The following is a 15,655-nucleotide window of genomic DNA, read 5'->3' on the forward strand; positions in this document are numbered from 1 at the left end:
CTTCATGTGAATGAGCTGGGATACCTCCAGCCAGACAGACCGACCAGAAAGTTCATCATAACATCAAGGCTATCTCAGAATAATCAGACAGGGTGGTCTCAGTGTCAGAATCACACAGGTCTATTTACTGCCAAGTCTGTTGTGTCTGTAGGATCCCAGGCCCAGAGGCTTTCCGCTGCTGTGGTTGATGCTACAGTGGTTTTTGTCAAAATGACCATGACTTAATGTAGTTGAGCTTCACGTCTGATCTCTGTTCTTAAAGTGCACAACTTCTTGTGTTTTCAGAAATTGAAGCAAAAGAGGCGTGCGACTGGCTGAGGGCGGCAGGATTTCCCCAGTATGCTCAGCTCTTTGAAGGTAATAAAAGCACTCAGTAAACTCCCACACAAATTCATCACAAAGGAGGGAAATATTGTTTGGTTAAAAGACAGTGACTAATGAAGTAGCACACCAATAAAAGGGCTCTGTAATAAACCAAATTGGCATTTTTATTTCAGATTTTCTAAAAGTCTCTTTCGAAACAAAACACTGTTATAGCCTGACTGCAGGTTTGTCAAGATGATGAGTGAATAATGGTACACAGTTTTGTCTGGTCCGTCACCCTAGTCCCTAACACCGCACAAAACCATATATTCATTGGTCACATAGTGAGCCACATTTACACAACTTTACCCAGGAAGCCTCAGAGCCAGGACTCCAGTCACCCAGACACCACAAAACAAGCGGAACATCAGCTGCTTTTAAAGTCTAATCTTTTCCAAGCTACGGTTACTACATAAACATGTCTTCTGTGCTTTAGGACTGAAGTCATGGGAAGAAATGGGTTTTATCAGAGCTTAAAGTAGCTCTACTCCCTCAGATCTCTGTGTCGAGGCCAGACTTTTGATGTGCTTTGGTGCAATATATTTGTTTTCTGACAGTTTGCAGATAGTTCTAACAGAGCTCCAGCAATGTGCACCGATAATGGCTTTTGGAGTGCAAAGAAGTTAACATGAGCTTGACTCCTGATGCTGGGGGGTGTATTAGAAATGTCTGAATGTCTGTCCCCCTTAAAGAACAGGCTGAGCCTTGTTGAGGACTGAGCGCTCACTGCGGCTTCTGCTTTTCATAAAAAGTTAATGACTTCACATGAATGCGGTGGAATGTTAGATTCAGAGGGTCTGGACTCGGTCTCTTAAGTTATGTAAGAGGAGGCCCATACCGAGAGTAAGATGTAATGCCTACACAAGCCTGAGCGCTGTTATTTGGGCAAATTCTGTCTATTCTCGTTAGCATCGCATACAAAACAAATTTGATGGTCTCCCAGCCTCCAGTGTACTTCTGGAAAGAATGTGGTTTCCAGATCTTTCTCTAATGCTGTTGTTGCGCTTTTTTCCACAGATTCCCAATTCCCCATCGACATTACTCCTGTGAAAAGAGATCATGACTTTCTGGATAAAGATCTCGTGGAACCTCTTTGCAGGTAACCAGACATTTAATTGACACGCGGTGGCTCATCCACGAGTCACTGAGTCAATGGCACAAATATTTTTCTTGCCCCGAAGAAGTAGATCTGTGTGAGAATCCCGGTATGAACTTTAAAGGAAATCACATCTCACATCTTATGATGTTAAAAGCACATTATGTAATTTTTTATCTTTTTATTTTTGGGTATTTAGAAGCTTGTGAAGAAAAGAATATTTCGACACATTGTTGTTATATTTAGTAAATTTGTTAAATCAGTAAATCAGTCCCCTTTCATCAGACCTTCATCTGTCGGGACTGAATGTACCACTGACATACTGATTTAATAAATGCTTTAATTGCAAGAACATTGGCAGGAATCTTCCTCTTCTCCAGGTTTTGAACTGCACTCTGACATAACTGCTTAAAAAATATTGGATGTGTGTGATTTTTTCCTAATTTGCCAGAGAGTATAAAGAGTATGAAAGTACACTAAGCCAACCAACTGGTGGTTCCACATCACTCCCTTATAGGCCAAGACGACTCACGTACTCTTTCAAGCCGAGTTGAAAACAGCACTTCAGTTGCCACAGTAACTATTGCAACCATCCCGAGAGGCGAGCAGGACTAGCATGAGGGGTGCCTCGCACAGCTCAATATACTGTGACTCTAAACAACCCTAAAGCAACTCATCTAAATTCCAAACTAGCCCCGGGATAAATAGAGGACAATTGGAAACAGTTCCACCTCCAACGTGATCTTGTCCATGACTTCCCAGCATCTCTATGGTAACATAACGATGGCTTTGTTGTCAGTTACGCCGCCGCAGTCTTGTGCACAAAAATAAACACCACCCTGCATACTGTGCGTGTGCTTGATAAAAGCGAAACTGAAAGATATTGGATGTATGTGAGTGCTCTCTCTGATCCCTGCCTCGGCAGCCCTCTGTTTTAGCAACCACATTCAAAGCTCTTTAGGCCTGTGGAATAAAGGCCCCCGAGCTTAGAAATCCTCTCTTCAGTTTGGTCCTACTATCTACAGTAATAATCATGGGAACTTCTTGTTTGGCCAACCCCTATCATCTACAGCTCTAGAGGAAAGCTTTATCCTCCATCTGAGGCCATTTACTGTCACAGAACAATACTTCCAATCTGTAAAAAAGACTGTTAGCAATATCTGGAGCTGTTAAAGCTTGTGATTATCTTCCCACAAATGAGTGTCTTTTTTGTCTAAAGCCAAGGCACAGTGAGCTTCAGTGTCTTTTGTCATGCCGTCATCTTTTCCCCTGACGTATTGTTATCTCCCAGTTTGCACAACTACAGAACCTCTATTCACTAAGCACATGTTCCAAGGCTTAGACTTTACTGGCTACTACAAATGTTTAAAAATTGCTTCTCTGAGGGAGTTTTGTAAAACTGGGTATTTTAAAAACAAAGTTTTCATGTGTCTTTGAAAGAACTGAGAACAGAAAGATGCATGTTCATGTAAGGATTGTTAGACACAACTGAAGCCATCTCTCAAAGTCATGTGTACAAAATGAATGTGCCAAGAACAAAATGGCATCAGCGACTATATTGAATGAACCAGGCTGTGATTAGAACACGTGGCTAATCCACTTGCTGACCTTAAATTCACCTTTCTTCAAACTACCAGACACCAACCTTCAAGCCACAATCACTTAGATCCAACCCTGAGAGAAAGAGAACAGAGCAACGGACAATTACTGCCGTTCATTAGGTTTAGGTTAATGGTTGTGTGGAAACTGAGTTTCCCCTCTGGGTCTGGTTGTTCATCCAGAACAAAAGCTGATCAGGTTAACACTTAAATAGCAAACAGAATGGGATTTATCTCGGGAGTGCTCTTCAAGAGACTATTCTGGTGTTTTCTGTTGTTAGTTCTGAACAGTTTTCATCCACGGGCCATTTTAATTTCAGGCGACTCAACACCTTGAACAAGTGTGCCTCTATGAAACTTGACGTGAACCTTCCGAAGAAGAAAGTAAGTGTTGACACTAGATTACGATCTTTATCATCAAAATGATGCTTCTGCAGTTTTTGACCTATGAGCTGCATTATTGTATGAATACTGCAACAACTGTGACAATGCACTATATTTATTTTAGAAACAAATGGTACTTAAAATTTAAATTTTTTTTATCTGTACAGGTAAAAGCAATATTTGCCCAGCCAAAAGTTTAGGAGTAAGCGGGTGTCATGCTTTTTCTATGTGCATAGACTATTTTGAAATAAAACACTTTGTATGTTCCTCTTAAGGTTGCCTTGTGTATTTTACCCCCTGAAAAGCTTCATTGCTTGACACGAGTATTGCAGTTTTCATTTGAAATTTTTAAGAAATAGAACACAAACATCAAAGTCATCATAAGAAATGGTATTTTCTTACACAGATTTTTTCTTATGTTATGCATGTCCCTCCTGCCCCAACACAAATACAATCCGGCCTCATCTGTTTAGCTTACATTCTGTTATATTTGAGATCATACCATTGTTGTATTCATTCCTATTGAGTATTATTACTTTTTATCTGTGCCCACACTGGAATGTAGTCTTCTGGCTGACATTAATGACTTTTTCCGTCTTCGTCTATTTATGGAAAAGTATTCAAGTCAAAGGAATTGTTTGTCTGGTGTTATATCACTGTTGGCTGATTGTATAATGTTATTAATTGTGAACAGACACATCCTTAAGCCCATGTCCTGCGTTTCCTATTTAACTGTTCTTTGTGGCATAGATGAGGTGTGACGCTATATATGCCTTACCTCGAAAGCCCGCTGATGTTGTGAACATTTTTCTTTTCACAACACAAAGAGGAAAATTGTTCAAATTTTTTGTGGAGTAGGCAAAGTTAGAATATATCCAAAGGCTGTTTAGGTTATTTTTGTGCCAATCTCAGTTATTGTATTTCCAGACTGTGCATGTTAATAAATACTGTATGTGCATGCAGGATTTTTTTTTTTTTTTTAATTTAATTTTGTTTATTATCATTAAAATTGAGTTTTTGAGCAACCTAAATAGAAACATTAATTACTACAATGAGGATTAAATACCTAATTAAATCATGTAGGCCAAAATAACCAATGTTATATAATCTTTCTTTCCCCAGAGTGAAGACTCTGATGAAGAAGACCTATTTGCTATCAGTGACAAATGGACCTTTGAGTGGAGCAGCCGGCGTTGGTCCAGGCTACAGGACATTGACTGTCTGCTGGGAAACCACAGAGAGGGTCAGCCCCCCAGGGACGGCGTGCCTCTGAGAGCCACCACCAGCAGTGAGAGTGTTCTAACGGACCTCAGTGAGCCAGAGGTCTCTTCATTGCACAGTGAGAGCAGCGGGGGCAGTGGTCATAGGGGCCTCAGCACAGAGGATTCTGACTGCTCCAACCGCACCTGTTCGGATTCTGCAGCAATGCCAGACTCTACTTCTCTCACAATGCCTCACATCCCCAAAGAAATTGCTCGCTACGGCTCACTACCTGACAACCATGGGAAGACAAGCCGCATCCGTGCCAAAGACTTCCTGAAGCGCATGGAGACACTGCGCTCCCGAGGAACTCTAGGAAGGGGTCGTAAGACATTAGTCATCAGTTCTCCAGTGCTACCGCAGGAGACCCAGGCACTGAAGACGCTGCATTGTGTTGAGATTATAAATGGAGATGGTGGGGCTTCAGAACCACTGCCCAACAAAGTTCTTCCGTCCCATTGCAGTAGTGAGGGTAGCAGCCATTCTAGTGGCAGTGCTGTCAGCACACCCAGCTTGAAAGAGCGTAAGCCTCATCGGGCTGACTATAAGCGCAGTGGCATGTATTTGGAGGACATAGACATCTTCTCAGGTACCCAAGTGAATAAAGTCACAGAACAAAACCGCAGGAACGAATTCTGCTCCTATGAAGACCTGGTGGTCCACATTCCTAAAGACCACAAACCAGGAACCTTCCCTAAAGCACTGTCCATAGAAAGCCTGTCCCCAACCAATGGGGCCTCTATTAACTGGCACACTGGCAGCATGCACCTCGACTCCCAACTAATTTCATTCAGAAAGGAATCCAGGCCTGTCACCCAGTGCTGCTCCAGAGGTAGCCGCATCAGTGTGTACGACAATGTTCCCGGCTCACATCTGTACGCCAGCACTGGAGACCTGATAGACCTGGAGAAAGAGGATCTGTTTCCTCACCTGGACGATATCTTGTTGCATGTCAATGGTCTACAGCAGATAGTGGACCACTGGTCTAAGAATGTGTTGCCTGGAGGAGAAGGGCTGGCGCAGGTGGATGGCGAGAGGGAAGATAAAGTAGGGCTCCAGTCCTCTAGTCAGATCACATTGGACTTTGAAGGAAATTCAGTCACAGAGAGCCAGACCACACCTAGTGATGGGGACCGTGACAGGGTATCACTTGCTGAGACAGAATCTACAAGGCTCAGGGAAAGGAGGGACTCGGGAGTAGGTGCTTCACTCACACGACCTAATCGGTAAGACTAATGATATGTATTGAAAGTACTGAAACCTTTGAAATCAAGCACGTTTAGTTATTCTACGAACAAAAAGAGAAATTCTCTTCTTTTCCTTTGCTGTGTTTTTTTTTGTTTTTTAATGGCATTAGGTTACGGTGGCCCAGTTTTCAGATATCCAATCGCCTAAGTCACTCAGTGGCATCCCTGCAGATTACCAACCAATCAGCAGGCCAGCTGAGTTTGTTGCAGAAGTTTTCTCTGCTGCGTCTTACTGCAATCATGGAGAAGTACTCCATGTCCAACAAGCATGGCTGGACTTGGTAAGTCTCATTAAACCTACCAAAGGTTTGATTCATCATTCGTTGAATCTTTTTTTTATCAGTGAAAGCACATTTTGCTAAACTTCTTTGAATGATAACCTGTAAATTAATATTTTAGTGCTGTTAATTTCTGTGTTTGTCCAATATAGTATGATTATGCCTTAATGAATTACCCTAACCAGATTTCCTCTTGTCTTACAAACTGTTAATACTTTTTCATGTTCAGTAAACGTCTATATACTATATATTTTAATATGTATTATTATAGCATACTCTCTGGTTTAGCACGTAGAGCAAGTTCTCAAAAATGTCGTGTTGATGTCTCTCCTAGGTCTGTGCCAAAGTTTATGAAGAGAATGAAGGTACCAGACTATAAGGATAAGAATGTGTTCGGAGTGCCTCTCATAGTGCATGTGCAGCGTTCTGGACAACCCCTGCCCCTCGGCCTGCAGCAGGCCCTGCGTTACCTGAGGAGCCAGTGTCTTGACCAGGTCAGTCACAGAACACATGCTCTCAGGTTACATGCAACTCGCATTTTCACATGTGATGTAACAAATGGTTGGGTTTATCTAACGTGTATAACGTGGTGCAAGGTTTCAGTGCACAATGACTGACACAGGTTGTAGACAGATCCAATAGCGGTATAATAACAATACAGCGAGCAGAACTGCTGTACAATGTGATCACATGTTACGGTCAGCTGTCACGGTGGCATTAACAATCCTGTTTCGCTTCCAGGTGGGTCTCTTTCGTAAATCAGGGGTGAAGTCTCGAATTCAAGCTCTTAGGCAGATGAATGAGAGTTCTCCAGACAATGTGAACTATGAGGACCAGTCTGCCTATGATGTGGCCGACATGGTAAAGCAGTTCTTCAGGGATTTACCTGAGCCTCTGCTTACTAGCAAGCTGGGGGAAACTTTCCTCCATATCTACCAATGTAAGAACATAAATCTCTCTTTGCTTGTCTTTTTTACCATGTCAGGTTTTAATTTTATTATCCCTCTTGTTTTTTTGTTTTTGTTTTTACTTTTGTGCTGTTGCAACCGAACTAACCTGCATGTGGCTGTGTAAAAATACAAATTCAAATCAAGTAAAAGACCTTTGAAAGTTCATGAAACATTCTCTCTCTTTTTTCACTATGTCTGTAAAGCAGAAATGATAAAAAATCAATTCTCTCATATGTGCAGATGTGCCAAAGGACCAAAGGCTGCAAGCTGTCCAGGCAGCCATCATGCTGATGTCGGATGAAAACCGAGAGGTGCTGCAGACGCTACTTTGTTTCCTCAGCGATGTCACTTCTGTGGAAGAGAACCAGATGACACCCATGAACATTGCCGTGTGCCTGGCCCCCTCCCTCTTCCATCTCAACATTCTCAAGAAAGACAATCTTTCACCAAGGTACATTTTTTCTAATGTCTTGTAGTGTTCCAATTAGCTTGGTGTCTGTGACTGTGGGCCAGCCACATCGCCTGCCATTCTGGGCCTCAAAATACTAATGAGCAAGACATGTGTGCATTCTGTTAACTCCTGCATTATATTCTTCACCCATGACTTCATAAAGACAGACATAAAATGGGTTAAAGAGTTTGCTTAGCCATCAGTGGTGCTGTAGATTCCGGTCTTTCTGGGCCAGTTTTAAAAGGACATGACTTTCTTTTTAAAGCTCAGTGTTTTATGAGATCATGCTGTGTACAAACAAAGCAAAGCTCTCTAATTTACCACGTTGAAACTGTTGCTAAAGGGATCAAAGGGGATTCCTGCAGAGCAGAGGAAGGGTTTATATACTGTGTTTCGTGGGGATGTTGACCTGGGGACTCTGCTGGCCTAATAAGTTTTCTCTCTCCATAATCCCCAGGGCCATGCAGAAAAAGTATTCCACTGGCAGGCCAGACCAGAAGGATCTGAATGAAAATTTAGCAGCAACACAGGGCCTTGCTCATATGATCATAGAGTGCAACCGTCTATTCGAGGTACAAGACTTTGTAGTTGAGATGATGCAACCACAGACCTCCCTCTGTTTATACTGCTGTGAGTTTTACCTCATGCTTTTATACCCCCAATAGATCCCTCATGAGATGGTTACTCAGTCGCGTAATTCATATGTGGAGGCTGACTTGCATGCGCCGACAATTGACGAGCTGTGCAAGCAGCTGGAGGATGATGATGGAACATACCAGACACATATGGAGGGGCGGCTTCAGAACCTGCTCAAAGAGGCCCGGGAAAAGTCCAAGTACTGGGTGTCATGCAGCAGCTCTGATAACACAGAGCTCTACTATAAGAAGGTTCGTGTTCTTCCTCTGATTGTGGAGTTAAGTTGTTATTGTTTCAAATAATAATATTCATCAAAATAATCCCAATGTCACGTATCAACTCTAAATTATGAGGGTTACAACAGCAAATCAATAATGCAGAAAATAAAACACAATACCTCAAGCATGGACCTGGCTTTCACATTCATAAGTTAACATTTGTCTCATCCAGGTGGGAGATGGGAACCCGTTGAGACGTTGGAGAGTGTCTGTAGAGGTGGAAGCGCCGCCATCTGTAGTACTGAACCGGGTGCTGCGAGAGCGCCACCTGTGGGATGTGGACCTGCTACAGTGGAAAGTGTCTGAGACACTGGACAAGCAGACAGAGGTGTTTCAGTATGTCCTCAATCGCATGCCCCCTCATCCCAGCAGGGACTTTGTAGTTCTCAGGTGAGTGGTGATAAAAAGAAAACACTAAACGACATATCTTCCGTTGTTTGAAGGGGCTATAATTTATTTTCTTTTAGGGTACATACTCAATCTCTTTCTGTTTGTTCAAGGTCATGGAGGACAGACTTGCCCAAAGGTGCCTGCTCCCTGGTTTCTGTGTCTTTAGAGCATGAGGATTGTCCTCCTGTTGGAGGGGCACGAGCTATTGTCCTGGAGTCCAACTACCTGCTAGAGCCCTGCGGCTCCGGGAAGTCCAGACTAACTCATATCTGCAGAGTGGACTTAAAGTAAGCCCTACATGAATTTTGTTGCAAGATTTTCTCATGAACTCTTTTAGCAAATGCTTAAAAAGGTTTTTGTTTTGTTTTTTACACACAAAAATACAGCAATACCTTTTTTATGTATGACTTTAGTCGCATTTTAAACATATTTACTTGAAGCTTGTTGTATGTGCTTGTACTCTATAGTATACTGAATATACTGTTTGGATTTCAGAGGAAGGACTCCGGATTGGTATAACAAAGCCTTTGGACACCTTTGTGCCGCAGAAGCTGCCCGGATCCGCAACTCCTTTCAGCCGCTAATCACAGATGGCCCAGAGACCAAAATCTGAAACTCTTTGCCAGTTGTGTCTGCTCAGCCATGAGATCAAGATTGAGCCTTTGAGTCATTGCTAACAGGCAGACACTAAGCATAGACAGGACCCCGAAACTAAAGCACAGTTTATTCAGTTTTTTTCCAGAGTAAGTAATGCTTCGAAAATAATTTTGAGCTCCTCTATACTTGCACAATGACAAAAGAGGACATCTTATAGGTGCTGAGCATATTTACTGATTGGGAAATTAATCATCCTGCCAATATTGTTAGGATTAGGATTTTATTTACCTAGATGTTTCTAAACCTGTATATTATAATAATTATTATCTTTGATAATGTTATTATATTACTGTTGCTATAATCTACAATGTCTAGGACATTCAAGCTCTTAAATGCTTCTGGGAAGCATGTTATTCATTTTAGATTTAAAGCTATAATTATTATGATTTACACTTAAGTGTCTGTATATATGTGTGTGAATATACTGTACATGCAAACAAGATGTGTATATTGTATATACTGTATGTGAGGGGATAAATAGTACATATGTTAATTTCCTATATATTGATTCTTTTACTGTGCCAACCTTCCGGTATTACACATGGTACAAAATTGTAAACTGGTTTTACTTTGCTTCAGTATTGCAATTTTTAATGGGTTTAATTTTATTAAACTTTGACCTCATATGGTTGTGAAAAGAATGACTTAAGGTTTGACTTGATCATACCTGCTTTAGGGTACTGGATTGTGCAGTGTCAAGTACAAGCAACATCATTTTTTAATAAAAAATATCAAAATTATAAAATTTTAGTCTGCACTGATTCTTAATTTTGCTGCTACATCAAAAAGAAGAAACAAGACATTTAGATTATTCTTTAATGTGCATCTATTGAACTATGAAGGAGTCTAAATACCTGTTATGGACAACCAAAATAAAACAGTGTCAGAAAAGCTTCTGAAAAAAAATATTTACATTCCACAATCATGAATACTGTTCATAGAAGCTAACTTAAAACACAATTCTCTGATCGAGGATGTCAGGGTCCTCTACTGGCAACTTGACATGACTGCAGGCAGTCCACATGGGTGAATAGACTTAAATGGACACCTTACTTGGCTTACATATCTCACTTGTAATAGAAACACAACAGTGATTGAAAATTAAAAGTAAATGACTGCAATTCATTTTGTCTGGCCTTTTCGTACAAATAGCATCCAAAGGAAAAAACGTGGGCTGAACACCTGATTGCCATTTTTGTCCACTAGATGGCTCTTTCTGATCAGCAGAATATTAATCTTTACTGCAGACACATTTATTTTCCCCAATGACAATGTTATTGAAAGTAAATCCCCTTTTTCATGGGCATGTTTTGTTATTTTCAACAGGTAGTAAGGGTGGGGAGACAGATATCAACTGCTAAGACATATAATTTGAAAAAATATTCAAACACATTTTAGGTGATGGCCTGAAAAAATGTTGTCACCTGGGATCTATTCGAAACCTGACTGAGATAAAGTTAGTGGCAGTTCAGACATGATGAAAGTGGGCAAAAGGATCATTCACCAAAACCACAGAATACAGAAATAAGCTGCTGTGGCAGATCTTTCCCGCAACAATCATTACATGGATATCAACAATCCTCTGGCTGCAGGTCGTTGAGTCTGGATCTGTTCCTCCGACTCAGTTCTCTATATATGCTCATAGTGTATGAATGGCATAGTCAAACCCCCTCCATTGACCTCTATTCAGCCCAAGCAGGGTTTATGTTTCTCACTGAATGGGGACCAGCAAGCTTAACTGAGAGGATAGGAGGGTACCTGGTAGTTATTTCCCCCATGATGTTAAAGGACATTATTAGATGCATTGCTACGTTGGAAAAACAGGATAAAAACAAGCAAAGGACTAATTCCTCAAGGACACAATAGCTATAAAGAATTTGTGGCTAATTTAATGAGGTCTGTAAATCAAGTTGCCATTTCATTTTTTATAATATAGGTTTAGAATTCTGAGAAAACATTAAAAATAGTGCATAAGACAACAGTGAGATAAAAACAACCAATGTCACAAGATGAAATTATATTTAATTTACTCACGAGTACGCTAAATGTCAATTATTCTGCACTGCATTACAGCAAATTGAATTTAGTTTTAAACTGTACAGTATATATGATACGTACAGCTGTTTAAAGCCCAACATTGTATTTTACCTCTTTTGAAGCCATGTTGACACAGATCAGCTTAATGAGGTCATGAAATGCAAGCTCAGCTTCTGGCTGTCATTCAGGACGATGGACAGGATTGTTGCCAAGCTGTCAGTGTCAGTCTCTTTTATGTAACCACTGGAATCTGATGGCTTCTTTTTTGGTCAAATTATGTTTCTAATGTATTTATACATTTACATTTCTCCATTTTTTATTTTACTTATAAATTCTAACTACATAAGTACATTATTTCTTGCCATTACCACTGTATATTATTGCCATATAACATAAAGCAAGCCACATATAAGATTTTGGAGAAGTTGCTGTTCTTAATTGTCTCATTACATAATTTCTACTATACAATGCGTTTGCATTTTGTTCATTAAAAGGGAAGATGAATATAATCATTCAAAGCTATAATTAATTTGAAAACAAACATTTTTCTGGCTTGGAGATTAATAAAAAATCTGTAAATATTGAACATGCTGGGTCAAAAGTAATGGACCAGGGTTTAAAAAAAAGAAAGCTAAATAATAAACCAGGTAATTCATGAATTTCCACTAATACCAGTAAAATTCTGCCTATATTGACCAGTTCAATGTGCCAACAAAGAGATCCTAATACCAACTCACCTGGAACACTGGGAGAAAACTTGACTTGTAGTTGACCAAGGGAATGAATCTCAGTGTAGCAGGATTTGTTGTATCGCATGGATGACTATCCAGGGTCATTTTTGTGCCTCACAGACTGATCAATGAGCTGTACACAGCTGGAGCTCAAACTGTAAGTATCACACATTTATGTGAAGAGAGAAAGAAATTATACAATACACTAATAATAGTATAAGTTTGGTTGCATGTGTACATGCACAATGTTCAGGTTAATGCATCCGTGCATGGCTTTAAGCAGAAAGATGGCCTGAAAGGCTTGGTGTCTTCAGTATCTTGAACCTATTATTAAAAACAATCATCAAAACCATTACCATTAGCCTACATCTATATAGAATCAATTAATCTAATGGCCATTTAAGAAAAAAAAACAAACAAAAAACAAAAACAGAAAAAAAAACAGAAAATAGATACATACAACTCAGTTTTCAATTGACTCTTTGGATAGACAACTGAAATGCCCTAAAATTTGTTTTTTTCCCCTAAAATACAAAAAAAAAAAAAATATGGTAATTGATAATTTAAATCTTATTCAAATGCATTAATTGTCTCTGGTGATCCAGTTGCTGCAAAAAAAGTTTTATTTCTGATTAGATTGCAAGTGTAAGTCATAATATCACGTATTCTATTTAGGCAGGCCACTACTGGGACACCTAAATGGACCAGGGCCATCATACTGTTATTAGGTAAACTTGTACTTTTCCTGCAGTGACTAACTATGGTTAACTGTGCATATATCTCATTTAGATTTTTTTAAATCCAACCTATTTTGGCTATTTTTTTTTTAATTTATATTTTCCATAAAAAAAAATATTGCTTAGTCTATATTTTTGACATCGGTGCGGAATCATTAAATCGTGTAACTTCCGGGTGCCATCTTCGTTTCGGAATCAAGGTAAGTTCTCGAGTTCCTCTGCACCAGCTAAGTTTGCACTATTCGGGATGTTTTATTTAAATATATCTCTAATTGGTTCAAACTAACCGGGTTGGCTCAACTGACTAAACGAGAGACCGAGTTTATAACACGGACCTGGATGGCCATGTCTTGTCTTTTATGATTGGCCATGCTGTAACCTCAAGGAGGCACTCCGCACTTCGCTACCCCCCCCGTCGCCAGGTGGACCTACTCAGCGGTCAGCCTCCAGCTCTCCAGCTCCCATCATCGCAGCCAGCGCAGGCGTGGTGAGTGGAACCGCAGGCAGGGGGCGGCAAAATGGCGGTGACAGCAGCAGAGACACGGAGACGCGCATCCCGGAGAGCGGCACACACACACACACACACACACACACACATACACACAGCTTTGTGCACACAGCGCAGGTCAGTCAGCACAGTTTACCGGTTGGCACCGACAACACACCGGACTCACTCACCGGAACTCTCGAGAGTGGATTTTACTGACAGAGAGTGATTTCTTGTTTGTGTTTTGTTTTTGTTTTTCGGGGCTTCTCGAGTGTAGTTGTCATTCATTTCTTCATTTCTTCTTGATGATCCAGAGCAGCGATTAAAACATACTTCCAGGGGAAAACGTCCAACTAGCTCGTGAAACCACCCGGTCCAGGGGGAAATGACAAGCGAGCGACCGGTGACAATGCCGGGCTCGGTGTCGCTCTCGGACCGACAACCTCCTCCAGGTCACGGGCATCACGCGGCTGCAGTCTCCCCTGTCTCCGCGGAGACAATGATGATGTCCGCCTCAGGTTCAATGGTCTTCCCGGCTGGGATTATCAATCCATCGGTTCCGATCCGGAATATCAAAATGAAATTTGCTGTTCTCATCGGACTGATCCAGGTTGGAGAGGTTAGCAACCGGGATATTGTTGAAACGGTGCTGAATTTGGTAAGTAAACGGTTTTTTTCCCCCCCTTCTGTCACTCTGTGACTGGAGGTTATTGCTTAATCCTGAATCCGGAATGTTTTTCAGTGGTAACAATTACACAATATAATGTTGACATACGACAAAACAGGGTTCTTTTTAAGAGCGGAACTGTGGCAATGATTATTAAATAATTTGTAGTGTTAATATCAGTGAGTGCCCCGGGATATGTGAGAGTAAACAGCAGTACACGATGAAAAGTCACGCATGCGAGCACGTAAGGTGGGTTGAGAGATGTGGGGATACTGATTCAAAGCCGGTTCCTGAGTTTTGAACTTCAGCAAAGTCCCAACTTAACGGTGTTTGCTTGTCAACCAGTGAAGGTGAAGTGCATACCTGCTGAAATGAACGTGTCATGTCGGTACCCCGTAGCTCGCCGGTACGCAGTCGAATTCAAATTGCATTTATGTTGATGTAGATTGATGGAGGTGAGCAGAGGTAGGAGGCGAAGCTGCTCTGTGTGTGTGTGTGTGTGTGTGTGTGTGTGTGTTGGGAGGGGTCGAGTTCACACCAGAGACTACAGCTCACGGTGAGATGTGTTCTGGGAGCCCAGAATTGCTAACATCCCCAAGTAGAGGTTTCACTAACCGGGCAGTGTTTGATGAGCGTCCGGCCAGTGCAGCCTCTATAGTCTTGCTGTACTGGACCTGCTTCTAACTAAAGTGTGAGTACTTGTGGGAGAAGGACGGTCATCACCAATCGTCCCAAAATTTATATTGATCCAGGAAGTATTTTTTTGTGTATTTTTTTTTTTTTTTTTTCCACCTCCACTTTTTAATACCAGCCAAAAGAGTCCATTCTCATATTTGACTGTATGATGATTATTACTATTTGCTGAAGCGCAGTGAGAGGAGAATGAGAAGCAAGGATTGTCAGCACAGGGTGGTTGGGGATTTGAGCCCATGGCATGAGCAGGATTAGCAAAGGGAGCCAGTTTCCTCCATTGTTACAGTATAACGTGATATGAAGAGACTGTAGAGCTAGCTCATACCTTTGCAGTAGTTGGCCTCTCCTTCTTAGTACACTAGAGATTCATTTCTATCTGTTCTGACACAACGGATATCTACTTTGTAGAGCAGGACAAATTATAGCCCCTGGCATGTTCACACATGAGAGTAGTACTACAATACCTGAAGTCTCTGACACCTTGCCCCCTCAAACTTTGCAGTGCTATTTTTACAGGAAATGTGCACCAGGTATAACATGCTGTAGTCTACCTTGTTTTTTTTTTTTTTTTCTTCTTCATCGCTGTCTATACACTTTTATTTGCACTGGACACTGATCTTGTTTAAGTCATTTCTCCATTTTGCTTTATTACGATGACCTATTGAATGCACGGCATTAATGTCATAGCTGCCTTTTGCTCCTCTGTGCATGTTTG

General features: G+C 41.1%; 2 protein-coding genes across 12 annotated transcripts in view; both read left to right on the top strand.

Moving 5' to 3' along the window:
- The window catches only part of stard13b (StAR-related lipid transfer (START) domain containing 13b), a 75,052-nt gene extending 64,352 nt beyond the window's left edge, over positions 1 to 10,700 (top strand). For 7 of the 10 annotated variants that reach the window (XM_040130197.1, XM_040130199.1, XM_040130198.1 and 4 more), the window contains 13 exons: positions 286 to 357; positions 1,381 to 1,462; positions 3,378 to 3,441; positions 4,564 to 5,927; positions 6,059 to 6,229; positions 6,561 to 6,720; positions 6,968 to 7,166; positions 7,417 to 7,627; positions 8,085 to 8,199; positions 8,293 to 8,514; positions 8,714 to 8,931; positions 9,042 to 9,218; positions 9,427 to 10,698. In XM_040130197.1, coding sequence (XP_039986131.1) covers positions 286 to 357; positions 1,381 to 1,462; positions 3,378 to 3,441; positions 4,564 to 5,927; positions 6,059 to 6,229; positions 6,561 to 6,720; positions 6,968 to 7,166; positions 7,417 to 7,627; positions 8,085 to 8,199; positions 8,293 to 8,514; positions 8,714 to 8,931; positions 9,042 to 9,218; positions 9,427 to 9,544 — 3,173 coding nt within the window. In that variant the 3' untranslated portion in view covers positions 9,545 to 10,698. Of the gene's footprint in view, positions 1 to 285; positions 358 to 1,380; positions 1,463 to 2,013; positions 2,232 to 3,377; positions 3,442 to 4,563; positions 5,928 to 6,058; positions 6,230 to 6,560; positions 6,721 to 6,967; positions 7,167 to 7,416; positions 7,628 to 8,084; positions 8,200 to 8,292; positions 8,515 to 8,713; positions 8,932 to 9,041; positions 9,219 to 9,426 lie in introns of those variants that run through there. The other 3 variants (XM_040130196.1, XM_040130195.1, XM_040130203.1) reach the window with 2 other exon arrangements.
- A 2,575-nt stretch (positions 10,701 to 13,275) lies between these two features.
- nbeab (neurobeachin b) overlaps positions 13,276 to 15,655 on the top strand; it is a 196,115-nt gene continuing 193,735 nt past the window's right edge. Inside the window, exons 1-3 of one of the 2 annotated variants that reach the window (XM_040130608.1) lie at positions 13,276 to 13,293; positions 13,479 to 13,580; positions 13,895 to 14,238. In XM_040130608.1, coding sequence (XP_039986542.1) covers positions 13,966 to 14,238 — 273 coding nt within the window. In that variant the 5' untranslated portion in view covers positions 13,276 to 13,293; positions 13,479 to 13,580; positions 13,895 to 13,965. Of the gene's footprint in view, positions 13,294 to 13,478; positions 13,581 to 13,752; positions 14,239 to 15,655 lie in introns of those variants that run through there. The other variant, XM_040130604.1, reaches the window with a different exon arrangement.

The sequence above is a fragment of the Xiphias gladius genome, chromosome 7, assembly GCF_016859285.1.
Source record: "Xiphias gladius isolate SHS-SW01 ecotype Sanya breed wild chromosome 7, ASM1685928v1, whole genome shotgun sequence".
NCBI classification, from domain to species: domain Eukaryota; kingdom Metazoa; phylum Chordata; class Actinopteri; order Istiophoriformes; family Xiphiidae; genus Xiphias; species Xiphias gladius.